Genomic DNA, 27,873 nt, shown 5'->3' on the forward strand with positions numbered 1-27,873 from the left:
ACTGTTATATATACATATATATATATATATTCTTCAATTCCTTACAAATAGCTAAGTGGCATCTCATACATCTCATACAAAATCATACATCATTACAAAAATTTGAATACCAATACAACACAGAAAGTTATGTTTTTTTTTTTGTTAACATAGAGATTGTAAAGAAATCATTTAGGCATTTCTAGAACAGTTTCACTACAAATACCCATTTCACAAAAATAAACGTATCAACATGATTTAATTTTAGGTGAAATTCATAATAAAGAGAATTCGCCCTTTGGCATCCTTCTTAGTTTCCTTATTTATATCAAGAAAAGTACAATGGACTATTCTGCTTGAACAACTAACATATTCCACAATATTTAAATACTAAACCACTTGCATCTGTCCAAGTGGAGCCTACCGTCTCATGTGCCAAGGTACAAGCCAACTATTTTAACATTTCCTTCTGAATTAATTAATTTCAGGCCATTTGAAGGCCATTTAAATATGTTTTTTTCAAATAACCAATGTTGCAAAATACTTTCCTGTGCAAGTGACAATGAATTAATGATGAAATTTCCTTTTATAAAATATGCAAAGAAATATTTAGTTTTCAGGAAAGTTCCACAGTGTATCTTGTACTCTCCAGCTGGACACATATTGTAATTCTTGCCATCAGCTGGCAGTAGCGCTTCTCTCCCACTGTTAAGTTTTAATCTAAAGGACTCAATGTGGTATAAATTTTTGTCGTTCCATCCTTCAAGTAGTGACCCTTCACCTCATACCTCCCTAGTGTGAAAACCTTCACAAGTTTGTTTGCTACTAAGTCATCTTTCACACTGCCCTTTTCCTCATTTCTCACATCCAAACTCTGTAAATTCAACTTCTACATCTAAGAAGCAATTTTTGACTGTGCTTTTTGTCTCGATGAAAACATAACTCCTTCTAAACCGTTTTCTTCTAACTGTCAAACTCCAGTTTATTTTAGATGCTTCACCTGTATTTTTTTTATATATACCAGTCTTCAAATAACAGCCCACTGCCCCTTCCCCGGTCTCTGTTCCTACAGCACTTTTTCTGCTCCCTTAAGAATTCAATTTAAAATCCTTGTTCCAATGTGTAAAGCCTGCTGCTGTAATGTAATTGGCTCTCCACAGAAAGCCACGATGAAAAGTTCTATTCTGGTTAACTTTCTTCTTCCTGGTATGGCTTATTTTCAAACAAAGCATCAACATCCTATATCAGGTAACTGTCTCCACCATCATTAGAGAAATTTAAATTTGGTATTGTTGAGTAATTCTGCAAAATACTGTATGTCATTTTATTTTCTGCAAGTGATATAATATAATTGTAAAATTCAGAATTTTATAATTAGGACATTTGTTCTGTTATGAGCATCTGTCATCGCTGAGAATGGGATAGGAACAAGGTGAAACCTCCAGAAAATACTAAAAACAAATGTCATCTTAATGGAGTAAAAAATCTTGAAAAAACAGATGAACACGTAGCAAAATAAACTAGTAGGTACTATTTAAAGATGACGTTTAATCCGCTAATTATTTACTTTCCTTGATACAATCCCCTATCAACCTGCCAAAAGTTTTCTTTAAAAAAAATATTATGCCTTTTTTTTGGACATTATTACAATTGCATTGTAAAGCAGATAGATGATGGGATGGTGGTGATTTGACAGGGTATTGTACACATTCTTATAACATCACAGGGCCTTGGCTGCATATCCCTTCTAAAGAGCCCTTAGCAGTGCTGCAGTGTGTTGGCCTTTAGGGGAGTTACACAAATATCAAAATTCCTTGACGGGTGAATATCAGCCAGGAGAAGTGGACATTCCTATGCAGGCTGCATTTGCATGCTGACTGCCCTAGCTACTCTTGACATGTGAAAGTGAACCATAATTTAAAAACCTTAGGGTAAGTCCAATATATGAATTGATTGGACCATGAATGGTTTAGGTGAGGAGGCAGGATGATGCTAGATGTCCATCAGCCAGAAAGTGAAGGGGGCTTCATCCGATTTTAATTCACACTTTCAGGTGCGGCCTGTGTGCAGGGAAATCAAAGTAAACAATTTTGATACAGAAGAGTATCCCGTGTAACTGTGCAAGACTAAAGGTAGGGTAATGTTCTCATCCAATTACAGGTCACAAAGGTTTATAAATTAGCACTGAACACATTATTACAAGGAAGCATATCTTATGGGAGACAGATATTTCTTATAGCTAAATGTTTCATCTGCCACAAAACATCATTACCAGAATAACAATCTATACACCAACAAAAGAAGCAAGAGTGATTCCTCATAGTAGCAGTGTTATGCAGAAAGTGTTATGCCTTTTGTGGCAAAGGTGTTCTTCTATCCATATTAATAAATGGGAATTAAAAAGCAGCTTGAAGCAGCTTGATGAAAAACAGGAGGTTAGCAATCTCAAATTATTAATATTAAATCATACACAATAAATATTGAACTTTTTTTTATAATACGAATTGTGTGATTTTGTGTGAATGATTCTGACAGTTTCCTATTTCTAAACCTGCTGTGGGCAGGTGTCTACTCATTCAGGGAAGGAAGTGTCTGTAGGGAGATATAGTTGTCCTTTTTAACCACAATTTAAATTTTTTTTGTTTTCTTTTTATCATTTTCACTATTTACTTTACCTTTTTTAAATAAATCTTTATAAATATGTGAAATAACAGAAACAATAGTACAGATAAATACAGTGGCTTCAGAAAGTATTCATCCTTTTTGATTTTGTTATGTTGCTGCCTGATGCTATATTCGTTTAAATTCTTTTGTTTTCCTCATTATTCTACATCTCTCATTAATCTGTAAATTTATTTTAAAAAAAGATCTCACATTTACACTTAGACACTTTACTTAGTTGAAGCACTCTTGGCAGCAATTATTGCCTCCAGGTTTTTTTTGGGTATAATGCAACAAGCTTTGCATACTTGAATTGGGGCATTTTCTGTTATCCTTTTTTGCAAATCCTTTCAAGCACAGTAAGGTTGGATGGGGACCATCGGTGGACATCCATTTGCAGGTCTCCCCAGAGATGTTCAATAGGGTTCAATTCAGTGCTCTGGCTGGGCCTCCCTGGGTCTTTCACAAAGTTGTCCCTAAGCCACTCCTGTGTTGTGTTTGCTGTGTGTTTGGGTAATTGTCATGTTGGAATGAGCACTGTAGAACAGGTTTTCATTGACAATATACCTTGACCAGTCTTCCAGTCCCTGCTTCTGAAAAACACCACTAGAGCATGATGCTGCTACCACCTTGCTTCACTGTTGGGATGGTATTGGACAGGTGAAAGGCAGTACCTGGTTTCCACCAGACATAACCCTTAGAAGAGAGGCCAAAAAATTCAATCTTGGTGTCATCTGACCAGACAATCTTGCTCCTTCCAGTCTATGAGTACCTAGGATGCTTTTTTGCAAATTCCAAGCTGGATTTCATGTGTTCTGCACTGTCTGGACTGAGGAGAGGTTTCTGTCCAGCCTCCCTGCTATTAAGTTCAGCTCAGTGAAGGGCTGCAGTTACGATTTTCCTTCTGGAACTCAGTCCCATACCTATACAGGATATCTGGAGCTCAGTCAAAGCGATCATACGGTTTTTGGTCACCTCTCCCATTAAAACCCTTCTCCCATGATTGCTCAGTTTGGCCAGGCAATCAGCTCTTGAAAGGGAACTGGTTGTGCCAAACTTCCATCTATTTGAGAATTATGGAGGCCACTGTGCTCTTGGGAACCTTCAGTGTGGCAGAAATGTATTTGTAGCCTTCCCCAGATTGGTACTTTGCAACAAGCTTGTCTCTGAGCTCTGCAGGCAGTTTCTTTGAACTCATGACTTGGTATTTCCTCTGATATGCATTGGCAGCCTTGAGACATTTTCTAGAGAGGTGTGTGCCTTTTTAAACCATGTCCAATCAATTTATTTCACCAGAGATGAACTCCAATCAAGGTGCAGAAACATCTCAGCAGTGATCAAGGGAAACAAGAGGCACCGAAGCTGAACTTTAAGTATTTTTGCAAAAGGTCTGAATACTTAAATGTGATTTTTCATATTTTTTCTTCTGTTTTCACTTTGTCATTATGGACTACTAAGTGTAAATAATTGAATAATTTAAAGGATTGTAGCATCAGGCTGCAACCTAACAAAATTGAAAAAAGTGAAGGAGGTCTAATGATTTATGATATAATGATTTTTATTTGTTTTAGCATAAAATCTTCCAAACACAGGATGCACCCAGTACAATACAGACCTACAGAACAATACAGTGTTTTCCAAAGAAAAATTTAAGCAAAAACTCCTTACTGGATCACCAACCAATTCATATTCATACATTATTTACTTTTATTAACTTTCCCAGCACCGTTTATAAGCTAAACTGAACTAACTCTGCACCCATCTCACCCTTACCACTACAGGATTGCTGTGACGTCCTCCAGTAATTATAGTCTGACTAGCAACAGGAAAGTGTGTGAACATTGGAGGAAGCTGAAGCACTACAGAGGCAAATAAGCAGATGGGGTACAGGGAAGACAGGCTGGTAAAAATGTACCTGCCCTTTATAAACTGACTAAAGGAAGTCAAAAAAAATCTTTTTTATTGCTTTTCCAGGTAAATGTGTCACTCATCCATCAATTAATTTGCATAAGCAGTAATAAGAATTTGGTAAACACAAGGTAAGTAAAACTAATTATACATTTCCAGGTCCTTTAAGGCACAGGAATAATAAGCATGCTTAAATTCCAATTTGGCTTATAGATACCACAGGCAGATGGCAAATACCATCTCAATAACCCGGTTTTTGGGCCACTGCCTAGTGATTCAGAAACACACAGGATGTAGGCTTACTTGATACATGCTGTTGTAATCACATTGGCTTTTAGAGATGCAATTTGCCAGAGTTCCACACTGAAGACGAAGCCCTTTTTCTGATACAAATTGTTCTCTGCTAGGTAACAGCATTTCGCTATTAATTCTCGTTGAATCATTTCAGCCACCATATTGTCTTAATAATTTTTTAACTTATCGGTTTCATTTATGCTGAAATAAAATGTTTATTGAAAAAGGCAATCAAGCAACTGTACATGCTTACAATGAGCAGACTGGTAGGTACATGGTTATCAATCTCAGAGAATTACAGCAACTTTGTTTTTAGTTACTTTTCTTATTGAGAACTGTGAGCAAGCTTAAACCCTCTCTGGGAATACATATTAGTTCCACTTTCAGTCCCTTATATATTATACCAGATGAAAATAAAGGGAATACAAAAATGGAAAAAAAAATTAAACTAATGGAACCACAGCCTCTGAGGACTAGTATGACAAAATATGTTTTTGGATTTGGCTCTGGGAATAGATTTAAACTAACTTCAAATATTTAGGGTTAATGTAATTAGCTATGTGCAAAACATATAAGTTCATACTTTGCCTGTGCATAGACACCTGAACAAATTTACCTTCCATTCATTGCTCTGCCAGTCTATTCAGTCACCAGGAACACATAGATATGCTCCCTGTAAGCTCCAAGTTGAACTTTGAAGCTTACCAAAAGCAGATGACTTTTCCCTGTCCCCATGATTTTATGGTGTCAAAATGCCATGGTAATTCACTGTAAAACTGATCAGTGGGGGAGCAAAAAAAAAGGTCAGTATGTGCTGCTGGGATGGAAGGTTACATGGCGATCCTGACCACTTTAGCTGCTATTAATGGGAAGTGATTCACATTATCATCAGAACAAAAATTTAAAGTCAGGTTTGGAATAGTAGCTAATTATTTTGCATAAGAAGGCAGGCAGGTTGCTAAGATTCTATTCTTATCGAAAAACCCAGTTTGTGTGTTGTGAACTTTAAAATTATTTTTTTTTACAATGCCTATATACAGAGGTGAATGAAGGCTTGCTTCAAAGTGCTTTTGCTGCTTGTTTAGAATATTTAATAGTTTATTATGCATGATCTGGGCACAGGTTTACTGTAATCAGCAATTATTAACTAGCATTATCTGTATGACAACAAATTCCAGGTTTCTTGGAATTTAATTATTGCTCTTAATATTTGATTCTGATAAATATAGGCTGTTCTTATCCTAAATAATAAAACACCCTATTACCTTAATGCAGCACAACTATTACTATATAGCAAGACAGATTCCTCAAGTCGACTTCCAGGAAAAGAGCTTTTCAACTATGATCACTTTATTCACAACATATATCTTGTTTTACATTTAATTGGACACTGGCTTAAATCAAATTGCAATTAGAATTTAGTTTAATTGCATAATGTTGGCAAATGGAAACTACACGAGATTGTTATTTCTTGGTGGTGATTGAATCTGCTTCCATCAACTTCTGAAGACGAATGATAATACAGTAGATGAAATAGGAATAATTTAGTGTTATGTTTGTGCAATAAAACTCTCCGGCAGACACCCATCCATAAAGAGTGTTTGTGATTTACCAATTTAGAATTGCCATGCTGATATGCAAAACACTTTTAAAGTGATAGGATAGTATATTTTCAGTTATTGCAATGCTTACTTTCTATATTGCTTTCATCATTTTAAACATTTTTGCATTTAAATGTTTTTCTTATTTCTATCTATCTATCTATCTATCTATCTATCTATCTATCTATCTATCTATATTTCTTTCTTTCTATCTATCTATCTATCTATCTCTGAAAGTGTATCTAAATATAAATATATATGTATATATATTGCAGGCGACTAGTCCCTAGATGTTCAGCAAGTGAACATACAGCATTGCGTTATATGTTGGTGCTATGTAAATACTGATTAATAACAATATAAATAAAAAAATAGCACAAAATATAGGTCAGTCTTACCAGAAACACAGTCCTTTAGACTTTTGTGAGCTAAATTGGTAAACTGGAAGCATAAAATATTGTTAATGTGCTTCTTTAATCTACTAATCCCTCCAAAAAAGTTTGTGGTTACTTAAGGAATACTAATCAAGAGCCATACAAAAGATTGTAAGATTGTCTAATACACTAAGTTTGCTATCCTATGCATTGAGGGAATGGGTTCTAAACTGTTTTATTGCCTTAGCTGCTGTTTTTTTACTAAACAGGAAAATACATCATGAAAAAATTGTTATAGCAGGGGAATATTTTATATTCTCCGAAACTGCTAGTCCTAATGAACAATTTAAGAAGCATTTTTATAGTTTAACGGAGTTCATACTCGTATACTAGAGGTTTTGATTAAATACAATCACACTGCTTTTTAATTATGGTCTACCTTATTATTCAACGGAGTGAGGCACCTTTTTTTATAAACATGAAGTCCTATACACAAATGCAAAGGGAAAACCAATGGTTGTTTAAAAGAAAATGTGAGGGTACATACAAGAGAGAAACAGAGGTAGAGCACCAGAGTGAAATAGTCAACAATTATTTAGTTATTTTAAAAAATAGAGAATTTGACATTCCTTGTTGAAATTAGTTACTGCCCTTGAAACACATGGACCTGGAGGATTCCCAAAGAGGGAATGCTTGGAGGGATGTCTGATTTCCTGTTTTATAAACAGAGCTCTATGACTTGAACTGTAATTTTGTAATGTATTTAGACATACTTGAAAAAGGTTTTTCTTAAGGTTATCTATTGCAACAATTACAGTTTCTCAAAACTAGCCGACACTATATATATATATATATATATATATATATATATATATATATATAATCCCTCAACTACTACTAATAAAAAAAAAAACAACTGGTTGCTTACCTTTACAAATACACTTTGAAGTCACACTGCTGCTCCGAAAAAACTTTGTAAAGTGTAATACCTGGCTCTATGTAGCAATGCACAAACTAACAGCAGACTCGCCTGGAGGCAGCACTTTCCTTCTCCTAAAAGGTGCAGCAACACACCAGAAGCCCATGCATCACATAGGCTAGCTAGCTATATATATATATATATATATATATATATATATATATATATATGTATATAAATATACTAAATATACATAAAAAATCAATAGTCATATGGAATGTGATTCTGGTTTCCTAGGCTGGGAGCTGAAGGATAGCATTACATGGGCTCTGGCAAGGTATACACATTACAATTTAGCTCCGGTAAGAAGACAAACCCTCCTAAACTTTAACTCATCTCTTATTTTCTAATATTTTGTTGCCCTAAAATTGTAATAATGTAGCATAGATAGATACTATAGGTGGGTGCTTGTTGGGTCTGTTCTGGATCTCCACACTCAGTACTACCCATCTCACCCAAAATCAGCCCTACCTGCCAATCAGAAGACCAGCCCAATCCAAATTAGTCACTTGGAAGGCAACTAGCATTACTCACCTGGACCATGCAGGCAGCATCGGGTCATGGGGTTATAGTTTGGTTTGGTACACCTGCTTACAATTGAAGGTTTGTAGGGCACTCACCTTGTAGGGCACTCACAACCTCTTGAGACAAGGAAGATTTTAGTGTTATGGTTTTATATTGAGTTTTACTAAAAGGTTCAGATTATTTCTCATTTGCTAAAATAGGACTCTGCGTTAGGGTGTGTGCTTTAGCCAATGATGTACTGTACACATTGGGAACAGCATCAAAATTTTGTATGATTTTGTGGCAGAGAAAAGTTCCATTTGCAGTACCTTTTTTTCCTGATGTGAACAGTGAAAACAGCTTGTTAAATGGCTAATGCAAAGCAGCAGTGCATGCTAGGTAAATACCAAAACTCTTGCTGAAATGCTTTAGCTTTTCAGGATTTATCCATATCTCACCTTTTGTGATTTGTTTGAGCTAATTGTGAAATGAAAGATACTGCAGGTTGCATATGAGGGGTTTGGAATTAAACTGGTCACAGATTTACAGGTGTCCCCAGTTTCACCACATTGGCACAGATTATTGGATACAGGAATCGAATACTCAGATTTTCGACCAACACTACTGCTTAGCCGATTCCAATTTGCTTCATTGGCGCAGTAGGAATGAGAGTTCAGTGACTCTATTTGTCTTGTTTTACATATACGTGTGCATCTGCATGCAGCAGTTCTTTACTGGGATTGCAGGTCAAACACTGTTTTTTTCTGTGCATTGCATTCAACTGCATGCACATGCAACGCTGCATTTGAAAGCAAAATGCACATTTGACAACAACATGATCTTACATTGTCTTCCTTAATGACTAAGCTAACTACAAGTTTTTCTCTTTAATAATAATAAATAATGATACACCATATATATATATATATATATATATATATATATATATATTAGGTTTAAAAATCTTTCAATTGAAAAAAAATAGAAATGCTTAAATATCTCACAACTAAACTAGACCCAACTAACTAAAATAAATGGGCTTAATAATTTAAGGTCACTGCTTATTATACTAAAGTGACATTTCAGCAGTAAAATACCCTTTCTACAATTATACCTTCACCTCTTATGCACACTTCACTGGGTTTTTTATGTTTTCATTAACCTGCATATGGTTCATTAGATTGTTTATTTATCAATATGGGACATCAGAAACTTTGAACTATGAAATAGATGAGACAAAAGCTGACTCAACCAAGTCAGATATATTCCATTATTATAGATTTTCCACCTGACAGTGTTTTATACCTATTATGTGCTTGCAAAAAAACAAACAGATTAATTATTTTAATATATATCATGTCAGTTTATTTTGTGCTGTTTGTGGCTGCTATAAATCAGATGTTGATGTCTCCATCTTACCTTGGATGGATTGAGAGCAGTGATGATCCACACACAATGTGCATTACTATCATACTGGACTGGATAGTTGGGGGAGGTGATGATCCCAGAGGGCCCACGAAGGTGAGCATCACACATTCTCGCTGCAGGTAAAACCAGAATAAGATTATATAAACAGCAGTATAAACAATCTGCATTTTTGGCACTAGATGGGTTATCTGGAAACTCAACCACCTCTAAAGCTATTTCTCTTAATTTACAGTGATGTTTAAGTAGCTAGAATTTCAGCGCTACTAAACTGAATTACAGGTAATTTCAAATGACTATATATTACAGGTAAGCTTGCTCAACCAAGGTTATCAGTCAGTACTTATAATGTAATATTATGCAGTATTTAAATGTGTTGGAATATTCAGCCTTACACACAGAGTTATTTGGCCATATGCAGCACCAGACTCAAACAGCTGAGCAGAAGTCATGGGCACACATTGGAAAGCATCCAAGTCAGCGTGATAAAAGTACATTCCTTTTGACTCACTTGTCGTTCATTAATATCCTTGTATTACCTGCCAAATCAATCTGAAAAAAATGCTTCTGAAGAGAAACATAATCAGATCACTATCATTTTCCTTCTTTTCAAGGTATCTACATGCTGGTATACATGCATATAGACATGTAAACCTATAACACAGCACAGATGGTCAACGCCTTTGGCTAAATGAGCTGTCACAGTGTTGAACGGGTCATCATATATAAGAAGATGAGTGTATCAGACATTCTGAAAAGCATATTGAGACCCAAAGCTGGGTGTTACATTGCCTCACTGTACAGAAAACTAACACTAATCACAGGCAGGCAGATTGAAAATACGCCTATGGTTAAAATGGCAGGAGCTCATATACAACTGGCGATAGAAAGGTTAAGCCAGGTCACTTTTATTTACCTACCACTAAGGGATTTGATTAGTAGGGGAACATTTGATAAAAGCAGTTGATCTGGACAGACTCTGCTTCTCTCCTTCCACTAAAGACTGCTTAGTTTGTCTCCACCTCCCTTGTGCGTAAAGTGTGTTCAGGGTGGGTGTGTGGCTCTGAATATCAAGTGATGCTAGGACAGTGCTGCAGTGAAATGCGATGGCTCACTGAGGAATCTTACTGACAAGAATGAATGCTAATTAACGAGACCCCATGCCACCATTCTACAGGACATGGCTAGCCTGGCTTGTCAGTGTCCATTCAAGGACATTAAAGGGTTAATGTGTTTCTAGGTGACCTTGTGACAAACCATTATTGAGGGGAGGAGGAGTGCACCCATTCATTACTGTACAAAAGGCAGTCACAATTTGCCATAGGATTTATAAAACCTCTGCAATCCATCATGCCCAAGCCAGACATGTCTTGCTTTAATGTTTAATGCAATGTTAATGCTCCCTTATCACCACTCCCTCGCAAATGTTTGGCGGATTGATAGACGCATTGCTACACTTCTGTGACACGTACAGCAGGTTCCACAAGGGTATTCTTTTGGCTTCATGGGGGGGGGGGGGGTGAATGGTACTGGTGCAATATGTCAAAAATTAATTATGTTCCAAAGTCAATATATTTCTGTACTGCCTTATCAACAGAATTTTTCATCTCCACACAGCTCAAAGTGATGTGACTGCAATTTAAAAGACTGAAGATTGGCATCAGCTTTTTTTCCTTACTTGAGGGGTATTACAATAAAACATATTGTTTTTGTTGTGCTTAAACAGGCAGTTTTATGTTATGAAATAACTTTGTTTAGCAATGGAAGATTAATGAGAAGAAGCAATGATAAATGCAATTTCACAAATCCAAACATTTTTCACAGTAACCTTGCATTCCAAGACTAACATCATTTTATACAGGTTTTTTTCAAGAACCAGAGTAAAAGTATTAATAAGCAATGATTGGTAATACTTCAAGTTGGCCCCAGTTCAAAATAGAACAGCAAAAAGCTATTTTTTAATAACCTATGACAACAAGAAATGAATGTTTAATGTCTTTGTATGGGTAAATAATGAAAGCTGAGTTCTGATTGGTTATCATGGAAATGTATTTATCATAAAATTATTCATATCCAAAATACTTTACAGTTTAATTAAATTATGCTTTAGGTCCAGAAAATACCAAAATGATGGAAATCAGTAGATGCTGCTCATAGCACCACGGACAGCTCTTCTAAGACATTGCTCTTTGTCAATGTGTCAGACTTTGTCATATGCTATATGCTCTACTGGTCACAGCTGGTGAACTGAGAAAAGTCAACAGAAATGTATACAATGTACATAATTCATTAACATACAAGGAAAAGGCTATAATGTATGCAACTGACATTTTGCAATGTATTTAGACTTAATAAATGGGTGAAGTCACTGTGCAACAGACAGTATAAAATGGCATGGAACTATTAAGAGTGGCCTTGCATGTGAACCTGCTTCTCCACCTTGTGCTTATTAGCGCATAACTCTCCTCCTGTGTAAATACGCAACTCTTCTGGGTTTATTCAAAATCAACGTTTCCATTTTGCATTATTATAAAGATATGGTCCAAAATTAATCTTCCATGCATCAATGCTCCCTTCAACAAATATCAAATTTGTATGCCTCAGTGAATGTTCTACATGATATATTTCTTTAGCCCTTTCTAAAGCATCTCAAGAAGGATCTGAGCCTTAACTGATATACCTACTTTATCTGGAAGCCTTTCTTACACTCTCATTGCAATAACAACCTCTTCTGGCATTGTATGCATTCAAGAGACCTCTGCCTACACTTAGAGCTAATGATATGGTTGACAGGTTCCACATGACCGCTGTCAGGTCTTTGGGTTGCATGCAGTTACTGAAAACCATGCCACTTTTATGCTAAGGCAAAAAAAGTGTAACTTGCAACATCCAAAGCAAAGGAACATGTGGTCTCACATGGTAGATAGAAAAATACATTTTGGATTATGAATAATGCATAGGAGTGCTTTATTTACCTTTGAATCCTTATGTTTGGCAGTGGTACAGTGTGATTTTTGAACGGAAAAGGGTTTCATTCACAGATAACATGCTAAGTGCAGTGCAGCCCTAATAAGATTGCAAATTACTGCAGTGGGATCAGTTTAAAGTTGTTTTATTGATTGCTACAGGTTGGCACAATTTTTGCATTATCAGTAATATAATAATCCAATCTCTGCCTTGCAAAACAAGCCCATGAATGTTGATTGGATCCAGCTCATCCAGTTAAACTCCATGGTGAACAGATATTTGGTTGCATACATTAATCATGCTGAAAAAGCGCAGAGATGTTTGTACTTAATTTTTAATTTACCCAACACCCTCTACCTAATAAAGATAAAGCTATTTGGGTCAGTAACAGCATTTCTCACAGAACATTTTACACCATCTACTTTGGAAAAGAGACTGAAAAAAAATTCACACAATTTAGCAATGTACTGTGACATGTACAAAGCAAAGCCATTGGACACTTAATAACAGCAATCCATCTAGCAGCACCACTGTAAGAGGATTTAGGAAATATGCTGTTCATCAAGGTGTAACAATCACAATAAGTGGTGTAAAAGGAGGAATTGCCGAGTATAAGGAGTACCATAGTAGACACTGGATCTGATTTAATAAAGTATCGTGGGAGGTAAAGTTGAGCCTTCACATCAAGCATCGAATCATAAGTAGAAGCTATTGTTTAAAATCCATTGGACATAATTGGAGGTTCATGGTGCTACACTGCATTTTACCTCCTTTTACACTTAAGTAAACATGACCTCTTTTCTCCAAGTTCTGCGCAACAGTACAGTTCAATCTGCTTTTACCGTAACCAAAATCTTACACAATATTTAACATTCACCCTTACTATCAAAGCTACTGGTTTACTTACAAACACAAGGGTGATGTTAAAGGACACATTACTAACTTATCCATATTGCTACAAAATGTTACTCTAAGTTTCTGATGTTACCTCTGCAAATAGGTCTGTGGTCGCTCCATGCTGCAAACATGTCGCTTACTTTCATGCAAGTGATACTTTTGGAACCTTGTAGGTCATAGCCATCATCACATAAAAACTGGATACTTGAGCCAAGCCTATTGAAGAATAATGCAAATGTAAAGGGATGATGAAAGAAGTGTTTAAACACACACATACAATGGACACACACATAACAGATACACACCCTAAGTTACCAAAAATATTTTGGTGTAACTTGGATGACCTGGGCAATCTAATCTGATATGTATCCTGTGCAGAAAACTTTTTATTTGATATACCCTTAGGTATGTTAAAAGTTTTACCCAATTTTAGGACTGTACAGCTCTGGCCATCTCATACGCATTGGCCAGTAGGGTTCCCACATGATGATGGATAAAAAATAATGATTTTAACAAGAAATGCCATTCCAACCAAATTTTTATTTATATTTCTACTAAAGAGCAGTGAATTTTTTTTATGATATATTCCCTTTCCAATTTCCTGGGAGTATAGGCTTTTACCACCTCTGATGGGAGGCTATTCTGTGGATTAAGCCCTGCATTTGCAAAGTATAGATTTTCTGCTCAGCCTGATAACATTTCAGAAACCAATCTTCTATGCTGAAGAGATGTTTGATAAATATCGACTGCTCTTGCTCGCTTTCTATAAAAACAGCATAATGTACAATATTGATATCCCGTATTTCCCAGAAGCTCCATGATTTATCGTATTATCACTGTCATTACAAATCTTCTAGATGTTTCTGTAGCCAGTGAACTGACTATAGCATTGCAAAGTATTTCAAATGCCATCCGTGGGTAGAGTGTGTTCATATCCACTGTAGTTTTTAGGACAGGTTAAAGGTTACAGGGTTAATGCGTGTGTGGAGGTCATGGAATCAACACTGTATGATAAGTTGACTACACAAAATGCAACAGTTTATTATTTCCACTAATGAATCAATTAAACTTTTTATGTGATTTTCTACCCAATATAAAATCATATAAAGAACAAGTAAACAACAGTAAAACAGCAAAGGGTTAGCTAAAACAGATGCGTGAATTGGCCATAAGAAGTCTAGCAGTCTTTTACACAATATGCTGGACACAATAAAATCAATATTTATGCTGATAGACTGGCACAGTGTTTCAGCAGAATGCAATGATTTATGAATACATATGGCAAGAGAAAAATAAATTAAAGAGAAAAATTACACTGTTTAAATAAAACTAAATAACTGTAAAAATCAATAATTTTTACACTATTAGTATAACAAGGATTATGATAACATTGGTTTGAAAAAAAAAAACATTGGCCTGATTTGAAAAATCAAAAACAAGTAAAAATACACAAAGGTAAAATAGAAATTTCAATTGTTACACTTTACCACCATACATTTAAATTGCTGATTAACTGTATACTACACATCTCATTATATACCTGTTGAACTTGGCATTATGCTAGGTCTCTAAATAATAAAACCGTTTCAGTTGGGAATAAAGTCTGCAGTATATATGGAATCCTAATATGAACAAGCAAAAGCAGCTTTATATAAGTTTAAATGTTCTAAGCATCAGGGAGGCTGCAATGATAACGATCTAAGCATCAAGGATGTTGCAGTGAACCCTTAGTTGCAATGTTCTATGACATTAGTGGGGTAACTATAATATCCATATCTTTGGCAATAGAATTTTAGAGGAGCAAATTAAAGGAAATTTGTTTTAACAAGCTATGTCCCTTGTTAAGGAAACAAAATCACAAACTAAGTGCTTTTTTTTAGACATTAAAGAGAGCAACATATTCTACTAGCGATATCATTTTTTTAACACAAATCTTTAGGAGCTATATAAACATACTCATTCTCCTGCTCTTTATACAGAAAAACAACCAAAATAATTTTAATATACATATGCACTTTAAAATGAGAACCTCACCTGTTAGAGAAGTCTTAAAAAATATAGTCACAAAAATTGTTATTGTTGAAGGAAAACCTGTAACTAATGGGTATGTTTCATTCAACAAAATCTGGTTAAACCCAAGGTAAAATTATGCATACATTTTGTGCTGTGCAAACAAAACACAGGCAATAAGGAAGCATGAAAATGGGCCTCTCACCTGAAATCAGAACCTATTCTTTTTCCATGTTCCGGTGTTCCTGGGTCGGGACACAAGTGGTGTCCTTGGTAAACACCCACCTGAGTTACTAAAATGCAAAAAAGAGAGCATACACAGAGAGGAATCACTCCACACACAGCCAATTGGAAAAGCGACACTGCTGGATAATGTGCAAACACAGAGGTATACAAGAACTGCCACATTAATACAGTTAGGAGTTTACATGTGTTGCTTACAAATAAGGCAACTGAATGAACATGATTTGCTCTCCAAAAATCTTTCCCTACCCCCCTGCCCATCCTTGACACAAGCACACATTAGAAATAACACATCACAACTTTGCATAATTGAACACATCCTAGTGACTGACACATATTGTAGATCACCCTTCCAGCTCATGAGATACCAAGTAGGGAAATGGGCGAATTTGTTTTTTCACAGCTGGATGGGTGTATGTGCTCCTCACAGAGATGGGACACAGGAAGGTATCAAAGATCTTATTTTAGGAATACTGGGCATTTCTTCAGTCTTTAAATTTTGATTAAGGAATCACTTAGGATGGGATTGTGATGTAATTCCTTAAAGTAGTTAGGGGTGATCTTTTAAAATTGGTTTGTCATTGAAGAATTATCAGATACCAGTTACTCTGCAGACCTTTGGGCATCAACAGTCTCACCCACGCACACACATACATACATCACCAGCACAGTGGGAGTTTACAGCATGTGGATATGTGTTCTGTATGTTTCCTTTGTTTGGAAACATTACCGGGAACATTTCCTAACAGCTGCATGAATATGTGGTATGACCCACATTGCAAAATGGGGAATAAGCAAAAGAACACTAAAAAAAAGTTATCATTCTCCTGACATTACCTGCCATTCTCAGTAAAACTATGACATGCCCTCTTTATTACATGCCTGTTTTCCAGAATTGAAGATAAATACCAGAAATCATTATTTATTCATGGTGTATTTCTCGGAACACCCAATGAAAAGAGAGTATTCTCAGGACACATCAAAACCTGTGTTTAGGAACACCAGCCAAGATGTAGTTACATGCATCACAAGCTCCAGATCATGTGTAGAAGATGACATTATGTCTCCTGCCCTCCCCAAGAAAATCTCAGTTTGTTGTGACGTTAATGAATTTGAACACCTTTGGTTTTATAGCGGCATCAATAAAACATAAAAACAATAATTCAAAAAAGCCTTATGACAATTTATCGACCTTTTGTACTTAATACCAAACTGAATGCAGGCAGGAGACTGGATTGTCGATAACGATTACACATACATATGTATGTGTTTTTTGCATATGCATGGTTATTATGGCATATAAATAAGTGCAGAAAGTATAAAAAGGTAGACAATGTGCTTCTCAAAAAGGGATTTTTTTTTTTTACTTGACAAAATTAGAAAGGCGTTATTTATAAAATGTGATGAAAGGCTACATACTCTTATTCTTTACATAGAAATAAAAAGAGAAGGACAGCCAGTAAGAATGAGCAAAGGATATGATAGAGGCCAGTAAATAAAATGGAGTGAGAATGTCCCCAGCAGTGTGACATGGGAGGAAGATGGAAAAATAAATACCATGGTAGGTTCAGAAAAGTCAATTGGATCTATAGTAAATAGTTGATGGACAAACAAAAATAGAAAGGTCTGGCCATGGAGATAGCAGAACACTAATAAAGGAATAGAACAAAGTGGTTAAAGATTTAGAGGGCTCATCAAATCAAGTTACATGACTAAAATAATCACAGACATGTACTGTTCATTTTAAAACAAAGCACAATGGAAGATGATTATGCATGCATGCATCAGTGGTCCAGCATTAGGGTCTCAACATTAGGGAAAACCTAAGGTAGAGTTTAGTGGCTCAAGGGTCCAGCCTGTGATCTGAATGGAACCTCATGGTAATTGCAACTAAAGCTTCTGAGTGCAATACCAGGACAGATATTCAATATCTAGGATATATCACACACATGTTTCCATTTATCAAGGGCCTACTTCTCTATAGTTTAGCTTTGCCCCTAACATACCTAGGCTGTATATGAAATCCCACTCCTGCATTAGTCTATGAAAGTAAGAGTGCATAGCATTTATTTTTAAATTAACATAAATTATCTGCAAGGACGCCTCAAACCATACTTGAAATTTTATTCACTTTTCGTCTTGAATACATAATATATGTAAAACATGTTTCTACATTTTTTTCCAGCATTTAAAGTCCTAATACAAATTTAAACATGTATAATATAGCTAAAATAATTTCTATTTCATTAAAGAGAAAAATAAATTAAACATTTTTAAAGCTATGCAATTGAAAGTTTAGAGTTGGAAAGTATATATGTATTGGCATTTTAATAGTGCTTTTAGTTTAACTGAATTATAGGAAACCATAGCACGGATTTTATAGGAAGACAATGCCAAATATAAACATAAAAACTAAAGAATTACAAAAAAAAAACAATATTTGTATATATTGGTTATAAGCTTAAAAATGTCACTAGAGAGACCCTATGTTTTTAAAACATCTGGTAGCATTAGGGCAGTAATGGCCGAAAGTAATTCTTTGCAGATTTACTGATCAAACATATTTAGAGAAAATAGAAAAAAATACCCAATGTAACTAAACATACAGGAGGTCAGCTGTATGGTCAACTAAACATAACATGGACTAGATGTTGTAGCCATTGGTGGATAATAGTGGATTGAGAGTGTCACTGAAGTAATGTACGTGTATAAGGAGGCAACACTTATTACCTTAGGGAGCCCAAGCAAACACAACTTAAGTTCCAATTCGCTGTTATCATTTGACCTTGGTGGCTCACAATACAAGAATATAAATGACTAAGTGACCTTTGACCGGTTGAAAGGTTGTCTATCAAATTCGTGAAAAATCTATGGCAAAACATAAATGCTTCACTTAGCGGTCTAATCCTAGCTGTCAAAGGCCTTTTGTGGCTGGTAAGAGGACAAATATTGGGATATCTAAAGCTTTACATCCACCAAAGCCAAACACAAGATAGGTACTGGCTAACAATAAAGTAAAGAGAGCATAAAGCAATAAAGTAAAGGAACGGGTACATATCCAGGGCTGTGGTCTGCATCTGTTTGCATCATATTTTTACTAGGATGCCATTCCACAGTGATATACAATAAATTTGACAATAAATGTCCTTCTAAATTTTCACCATGTTTTGTGCAGAGTGTTGAATTTATCCAGCTTTCTTCTTAAATATGTTCCACTATATGCAACCCAGTTTTCCAATCTTCCTACTTACCTTGCTGATGGTTCAGCACTCTAGTAGGCTTGAATGTGCTATGTATGCATTAGAACTGGTCTGAGTGTGTCGCACACAAACATATTTAGATGATGTACTAAGGCAGAGTTTTAAATATTTTAAGGATTTCAGGTTCATTAAACAGCAGGTCTACAAAGGCCTACAGGGATCCTCAGTCCTTAAAATTTACTTGTTCGCTAATATACAAATTCAGGAAAAGTATCCATTTGGTTGTCACTAAAAACACTTGCAACACAGAGAAATCACAAAATTCCCTGGCTCGGGCACTTACGAGTTCTGAAGTGGTCAAGAACCTAGTTCTAAAAAAATCTAGCTTGTCAGCTTGGTGTTCTGATCCTTGGCCTTTAATATGTTCTGAATCACTGATCCAGAATGATTATACAGCCCAGGTGTTCAGATAATTGTCACACAACTTGTGCCACAATTATCTGCATGCTTGTTTCATGTGTGACTGACAGCAAAAGATCATTACATATAGACAATTAGAATTATTTAACGAATTCAGCAATGGTAGCTTCTATCATCTCTCAGTGGTAGGTCCACTTTAAATGGATATCTGAAGAAAACTCAGTTGGAGTTGAATTGACTTTTGTTAAATCATTCCTAATGCTTACAAATTTTAATTCATTTGGCAAAATAGTGCTAACCTAATTCAATTCTGGTATTCTGGAAAAGCATGTCAGAAAATTGATTAAAAATTGAATGTAAACATCTTATAAGTAGTCAAAGGCCATGAAGCGTAGCTAAGCAAATAAACTCGACTGACTAAATCCTAGCCTATAAATGCTAGTCTAAACAGCATCAGCTCCATTAAGCATTTAGAAAGCATTTAACAAGTTTTGGACAGCTTTCTTTAACCCCTAAAGTCCCATTTACCTCTGTAAGCGCTGAAAATAGCTTTTTGTTTCAACAATTTTTAGCAAGCATTTATACTGGCGAACAACTTGCTAAAGACTGAAGAAACCTGCTATAAGTTTACTTACAAATGCTCCTCTTTGGAGCTAGCTTTCCTTTTTCACCAGGGGCCTGGCTTCAGGATAGATACCCCTTACCCAAGTCTAAAGAATGAGCCTAAAGTCTAAAGAAAGTGGTCAATAAGGGCACTGTTACTGCATAGGGGTAATGGTGGATGGGACTCCCGAATTCAGACCCAGGCCAAAAAGAACATTACTTTTAGAGAGGTGCACAAATAAAACTTTCCTATTACCAGCCAGTTTCATATTACAAGGTAATAGCAAGCACCTTGTGATATCCTGTTATGGGTAGGGTTACCTTTTAAATTGGTATGCTTATAATTATGTTTAAAATACTTGACAGGTTCTCATTACAGATCATCCAGAGCTTTTTTTACCATCTCAAATGAACCTTTCCAGATTGAAGATAAATGGTACCCTGAAAAGACAATCTTGGAAAATATGGACGCTGCCATTGATTTCCTCCTTCTGAAAACCTACTGCTGGTTGCTTAACTTTCATGGAGATCTAATGACTTTACTGACCTGGAAGGAGTATGTAGGAGTAAAAATTCAGAACGCCTGATCCACTTGCATGCTTTGGGAAGAACCCATCAGCATGAAAGCCAGGCAATTAGCACTTTTAAACAAAAAAATTGTTCACTCTTTAATTATTTGAAGCCTGCTAAATGCTTTTTGATGTCTATCAGTCAAATGCTCACTAGCTGATGCTCAGCACACACTTGCAATTACTGTTGCCCAAAACGATTGTTTGTGATAGTTTCAGGTGACACTTTAGGAACAATGGTTGTACAGACAAGCTGCTCTCTGTCGCTCATGCTGTTCTGTGGAAAGGGAGTAAGGTGAGTAAGGCGTATGGTGTCCTGCTGCACTGATATACAATAGTAGACAGTCATTAGTAATCCAACACAATAATTTACTAATGATCTCCAGAATGTTGACAGCAAGACACCTTTGCTGGGACAAAATTTTCGAATGGGATGATCACAAAAGATTGCTTCTTGCAACAAAAATCTTAGGTGTATACAGACCTTAGGGTTAGGCAATGCATAAGTGTTCTGGGCCAAAAAAAAAAAAAAAAACCTGGAAGGCTCATTATTAAAAAAAATGCACATAGACTTTTAATTAACAACCAAAAGCTAATTTGTTAGATTTAGTAAACCACTGCAAGCAATTCAGAAATCACCTTTCATGAAACTATTTCCAATTTGCTAAGATCTGAATCGCTTCCTGTGGTCACTGCACCCCATTGCCCTTTGCCCGAAGTTGTTAAATGTAAGACATGATGTAGATCGCTTGTTTTTGCTTGCTATCATCATAAACTGCATCAGCTATCAGTTTCGCATTCGTTGGAGGAGGTTCTAATATTATAGTCTTGTGTAATAAAAGAAGGTGTTAAAAATACTCGATAATGATTCAGCTTGTTACTGTGCGTGCCAATCTACTGCACTGCAACCTATTAAACACAAAATACCTAAGGCCTAAAATTGTAACATAATCTACATCTAAATAAGTAATACAGGGTAGCCAAATGATTCAGCCTACGCTTAATTGCTGCATTAATTTCTTTGCTATCAATCTCCAACGTTAGGGAGAAGGGGCAGCTTTGAGCATCTGAAAGATTGAAGGAAGAGAGAGAAGCTGAAAACATCCATCAGGTGCTGCTGTGTTGCCAAGGCAACTAGTCCAGGATACAGTGGCGCGTATTCACGGGGGTGAGCCTCTCTGGCATCCCTTTTGCATCCATCACTCAATGGGTTAAGCCTTAACTAGTCTGCTCCCAAACCATTCATTAGGAACAAGTGGAGCCTGTGAGGATAGCAATGCTTTGGGTAATTATTTGTATCTGGTAGGAGAGATCACGCAACGGATGTGGCCTCTTTTTAAGCAAGAGAAAAGCTTTAAATCTTTTCCCTACAGTGCGAGCATTGTTAAACCTGTGGCTTCCAGATATTATCCAGGCTTATGCATTCCTATATATGTTTTACCAAAGATGTACTATAATTATAGGAGATTGCTTTCTAGGAATAGGAGACATGATACATTTATCTTTATACAATGGGCTATATTATTAGCTAATTCTAGTGTTTAGAAAGCACAACGCAGTAACCCATTTCAATTAACCAAGAACAATTTGTGTTGTTGTTATGGGTTACTGCACTGTGAAAAAACTTATTAATAAATTAGGGCAAAAAAAAAGAAACGTTAAAATGACTTAAAAAGTAAGGCAAAGCCTTCCCTTTCTATACCTAAAATTCCTTTGATTCCCTATATGAAAGGCAGCTAATTATGTCCCACATTGGGAACATTTTCAAGTCAGAGGATTCACTCCAGTTGTGCTGTGCTTCCTTAGCTTTGTATGTCTTCTTGTTCTTCTTTTTTTAAACTGCAAACTTTTAAGCTGTCCCCACTCAGCATCTCAACGACTGGAGTAAATGGAAAATCTGGGGGATTTGCTGTTGACCTTTCCCAGATAAGACATGAGAATAATGTGCAGTGTCCTTTACACAGGGATATTGCTGATTTTATTCTAGCCAACAATATCCTTTCTGCTGCCCAAGACAGAAATTATTAGCTCCAAGTGAGCAGGTGCGCTAGAACAACTAAAAAGCTTGTGTAAACAAGATATAAGGGGGAAGAAATAAAATAACATGCTTCTGCAGGTACAATATGAGATTGTTCCCTAAAACCATCATTTACATGCTGCCTATGGAACTACAAACATAATATGTGTCTGATCTGTTAGGAAGGAAGAGGAACAATGATGATATGCAAAGTGCAGAAACCCAAAGCAACAAACTAGATAATATTAATTTAAAATCATATGGGTTACTTTAGATAGCTGCACATTATTGCTCCTTTTCATTGTCTTTCTGCAAAGGATATGTTAAATAAAAAGACAAAAACTTAAAAATTGGTCACATTTATACAGATGTTTACAGATGCAGGATAAATAAAAGAATTCGTTATTACACTCCTCTACTTTTAGTGAAATATGTAATGCTCCATGATGAGAGCTCAATGTCTGGTATCATTTGGACCTCACATACTGAGCTCCAGTTCAATAATGTATATCTACAAATACAGGATAAAACGGCTAGTACCCTTTCTAGCTGCCAGTAACACTGGTCATATAACCTTTCCTTAAAATACGTCTATTTAACACATTTGGTCTTCTAAGCTGTTATGAAGAATACAGAATCCTATTTGTTTTAGTTCTGGGAAAACAAGGCAGTGTTAAAGCATCCCCCACCCACCCTCAGTTAAGTGCCTATGAGCAGTGAAAGGAGAGCCATCAAACCACTGTTGAGTATGCAGGATGTATGGTTGGATAATGGCAATGCATGATGGTGTAGTAATTGGTTTTAAACACTTACACACTGAAGTCTTCTGGTTGCTATCCTTGTTGGGGAGAAGCTTGACGCCTCTAGATTTCATCTCCATTTGCTTTTTCACTGGAAGGATTTTGACAATGTAAGTGTTAGGTTTAATGCATAAACTAAAGCACAGGTCAGAACACATTTATACGTGCAGATCTGGCATAGAAAATGATTTTTATTCTACATTTCTGACAGTAATAGTCAATAATCCTGATACCCTAATACCCTAAATGTGAGGTCTACAATCGCCAACGTACAATTGCAATACATTATAATATATTTAAAGGAAATTTTATGTATTTGCTAACTGAAAATACGAACAATAAAAAAATGATACCTAAACCCAACAGTCTATAACACCCTTAAACTTTCAGGTCTTCAGGAAACCCCTACTATAATTTCTATATCCACAGCTCACCAGTACATTTGTGTGGTTGTTTGTAGGAAAAATGTCTTTTACATTGCTGGCCAGTGAAGAATGTCACGCTTACATTATTTAAACCAACCTGAGAAGCACAAACTCATTGCTCAAGGAACCCCTAGCTACACTAGTCTATACAATTTCCTTTAAACTGCAGTTTTTATATTTTTTTGAATTTAGGTATTGGTATGGGATTATTTGTCTGAAAACTTGTATGACACATGAGGCTACTGGTTTACTGTTGCTGTTCTGTAAAGTGTTATATATTCAATACTTTTTTTGTAGAGTACATGCTGTGATGGGATCCATAACACTCCTATCTGCCTCTGGAATTATTGATCCAGGGTAAATAGGGGGTGCTAGAGGCAAGGCTACAAGCAATCATGGTTGGAAATGTGAAGATTCTACCTTATAGAACATTTTCTTTGCCACTAATGTTATGATGCATTAATTACCCCATTTGAAAATTTGACTAATAAGGAAATTGTACATTTATAGATGTGCCTGAATATATGCATGTTAATTAGTTAAGTCTGCGGAAAATGATGCAATTCATAATTCATGATGGCCTGGATTCCTGAATTGTGTAATTCTCCAGAAATCGGGCAGATATCTATGCAAATAAAGCAAATAAAATTTGCAAGTTGCTGATTTAATCATCACTAAATTACGTCTACACTGTAAAGACTGTAATAAATAAACTGACTGTGGACAATTTAAATATTTTGGGAATTGTGATAAAGTTTGGGAAATAAAGTTTGGGAATTGTGCACCAAGTCCTAACAATATATTGAAACAGATTTTTTTGTAGAAAGAAAATGAATCACTATATTGGATTAATATAACCTAGTCAATCTCTCTTTGTAGTGTATAACTACTGTTTACTCCCCACAGCTGACAACGTAAAGCATATGTCAAAGCAAGATTAAAAAACACATTTTGCATGTATTCCATGTAAACCTCTGAAATACGTGCACATTTCCCCATGTTTTATCCTTAATGTGCTGCAAATTCAGAATAGTACTGGTTGATGTACCAGAAATACAAACCCTACCATCCCTTTTCAACATGATAATTCATCTGCCCATCTCATGAAAAATTTATTTCAATAACCTCTCGTGGTATACTGGCAGAGAGAACAGGAAATTATCAGCTCACAAGATTTTTTTGCAAAATCAATAGGTGTTTTTTTTTCTTCAAATCGATAATAGCAAAAATATAACAATATATTTAGTTGACCAAAAGAGAGCATAGAAGATATGTTCATTGTTAAAGATTATATACACTTTAATAAAGTGGAAGCAGCAGGCATGGTTTGCATATATTTATCAATTATGTATACCTGCAATATAATTGTGCATGCTCGAGATATAGTTATAGCTAAAGTTCTGCGTTATGTCTGTCAAAAACTCTGGTGCAAAAAATGTATCCAGTTCTTGGAGCTACACTGTTGCTATTACTAGGGTGTGCACTCTCGATTCAATATCACAGTTTTTACCTTGTTTTATTTAACTTGTATGTTTGATCTGCATACACTTTCAAGAGCAAACCAAAATACAAATACAATTATCAAACACTTCTAACCATGCATTTAACTAAAAGCCCTATGGCATTGTCATTAAAACATATATAAATGACCTCCAGATGCCCCAAATGCACAAAAAAAAAAAAAAGATCTTTCCTTTCTATACTCTGTTTTATGTGCATTTCATTTTTGATTGTGCAGCAGATTTAGCAGAACTCTATATTGATTGGGTGATCAAGGAAGTCAAAGCCTTCTTACATACTTTGGGTTACCAATATACCTAAACACCCATTACTGAACCTACATGAGCAGTTTATATATGTATTTACAATTTTACTCTTTAAACAAAACAGAATTGACTTTCAGTGAATATCAGTTGGAGTGGAGCATCATATCCATTTAAAAGCAATATCTTCATGGGCCTAAATTCATCTCATGAAAAAAGATTCTGCAATGATCCTGCAACATTTCTCCACCTGACAGATTAGATGTTAGACCTACACAGAAAATGTCCATCCAGTAATGACACTTAATTAGCCAAGTCTTGGATGACAGAATCTGCATTTAATCCATGAGATCTGATAAAGTGTCCCAATCTATTCTTAAAATACAAAGTGAGGAAGGGAATGTCTTTTAGTTAGCTGATAACTGATAAACCTGTGTGTTTCTTTATAATTACTTTTCATAATGGCTATTAAAAATTAAAAATGTTAAATCTATGTCATGTCTTCAAGATAATTTATGAAAGATTAACCTACATCCGATGGCACCTTGTTGCCTGCATGCATTTATTAGCAGCTAGAAATGAGGCTTTGAAGCCAAAAGGATTTATCTTACATTACATCTCCTTTTACTTCCTATTATATCTATAGGGTAGAAAGTGATGAGAAATCCCCTTAATGGCACTCAAATGACAAAAAACTCACAATTAGGGGTTCAATCTTTTCCTATCTATTTCAAAGTGAAAAAAGCTGTAGATTTACTGTATCAAGGTCAGTCATTATTTCTATTCTATTTACGTGGCATGCCCATCCTTGCTTGTTTTATGCTTCTGAAATATTAAGAAGTGCATAACTTTCAATTATAGTTTCCTGATACATAGCCATAATTTCAAGGTGGTAAAATGTAGAAAATATATACTCAGGGGACCTGAATTACTGTTTAATCACCTGTAGAGGTATTCTGCATACTTTGACTATGACAGAATAACCACATGACATAACATACCCATTAAACCATGAGTTCTATACAGTCACAGCAATCCAAATGATTTCCACTAAGGAAAACTACTCTTGTATCTTGATTTTCACTTAAAATAAGGCTTGTTAATTTAGTCCAATCTTCCAGTATGTATTCATATTAATTTACCATTATCATGACAGGCATAGTGAAACTAATTCATTTAACACTGCTTTATAAGAAAATCAACCAGTCGTAGGTTTTTATGCTGACCCCTGCACATAGTGAGTCTCAGTGACTATACTAGCATATTTTCCTATTAAAGCATTGCCTTCTAATCCATTTCTTCAGCACCTGCCAAAAAAACGCTGCAATCACTTTGGCAGCAAATTCTCTGCTATTACACTTTCACAATGCAGTGAAGAGGTGAAGTGGCTAGAATTGTATCTTTTGTAGTGCTTTGTCTTCCAAACAAACTAGAGGAGCCTACAAGGACACTCATTGTGTTCAGCGTCAGGCAGCAGCCAACTAGGTTCCCAAAAGTAGTCATATAAAAAAAAAAGGACAAACCAATAAAGCATCCACCGTGTTCATCAACCAGTAAGACTTTCTAATAAGATTGCTGCAGGTTGCACAATTGCACAGGGCTGGGAGACTCCCCGCAGGAGGATTTATGCCTTGAAAGCATAACAAGGGCTGAAAAATATATTAAAATCTGAATCATTACTGATGTAAAGGACACACTGGGGACAATATGAGTGTTTCTGTGCAGATTGTTCTACCAGCGGCAATAAGGAAGAAAAAAAATAGAATCTGGCTAAAATACCCTACTAATTCACATAAATGAAATCCTTCATCTATAATTTATAGGACCAGCTTTTTATCTAACTAAACAACAGAAAGACCAAAACAAATACTTAATATCACATTATACATTCCCCTATACGCACATTGTGGGAATTTTCTGAACCTCGTGTATTCCAGTAGTCAGTGGAATTTGCTTGCATAGTTATACAGCAGTCATACTCAGCATTCTATATCTAAAACTCACTCTAAACATGCCATGACATTAGGCTCTGCCTGCAGAAGATACCTGTTAATCTCATGCAAGACATATTATAAGCCATTCCAAATCTGATGGCCCATGGGCATTTATAATTAGGATACATTTCAAACAGGTGGCAACAAATAGGATTTGGGTTTTATTATGAGATTACATGCATTGGTTCTAGTAGAAAGTTAATCTGTTGTGTCTGCCTAAGCAGAAGAGGCATTTACATG

General features: G+C 35.7%; 1 protein-coding gene across 2 annotated transcripts in view; it reads right to left on the reverse strand.

Annotated features, from left to right (window-relative positions):
* The window catches only part of CSMD2 (CUB and Sushi multiple domains 2), a 576,326-nt gene that overhangs the window by 186,382 nt on the left and 362,071 nt on the right, over nt 1-27,873 (reverse strand). The window contains exons 7-10 of one of the 2 annotated variants that reach the window (XM_072418831.1): nt 23,465-23,542; nt 15,805-15,892; nt 13,681-13,805; nt 9,720-9,841 (exon numbers count right to left, since the gene is read on the reverse strand). In XM_072418831.1, coding sequence (XP_072274932.1) covers nt 9,720-9,841; nt 13,681-13,805; nt 15,805-15,892; nt 23,465-23,542 — 413 coding nt within the window. The remainder of the gene's footprint in view (nt 1-9,719; nt 9,842-13,680; nt 13,806-15,804; nt 15,893-23,464; nt 23,543-27,873) is intronic. The other variant, XM_072418823.1, reaches the window with a different exon arrangement.

This window comes from Pyxicephalus adspersus, chromosome 1 (assembly GCF_032062135.1).
Source record: "Pyxicephalus adspersus chromosome 1, UCB_Pads_2.0, whole genome shotgun sequence".
Classification (NCBI taxonomy): Eukaryota; Metazoa; Chordata; class Amphibia; order Anura; family Pyxicephalidae; genus Pyxicephalus; species Pyxicephalus adspersus.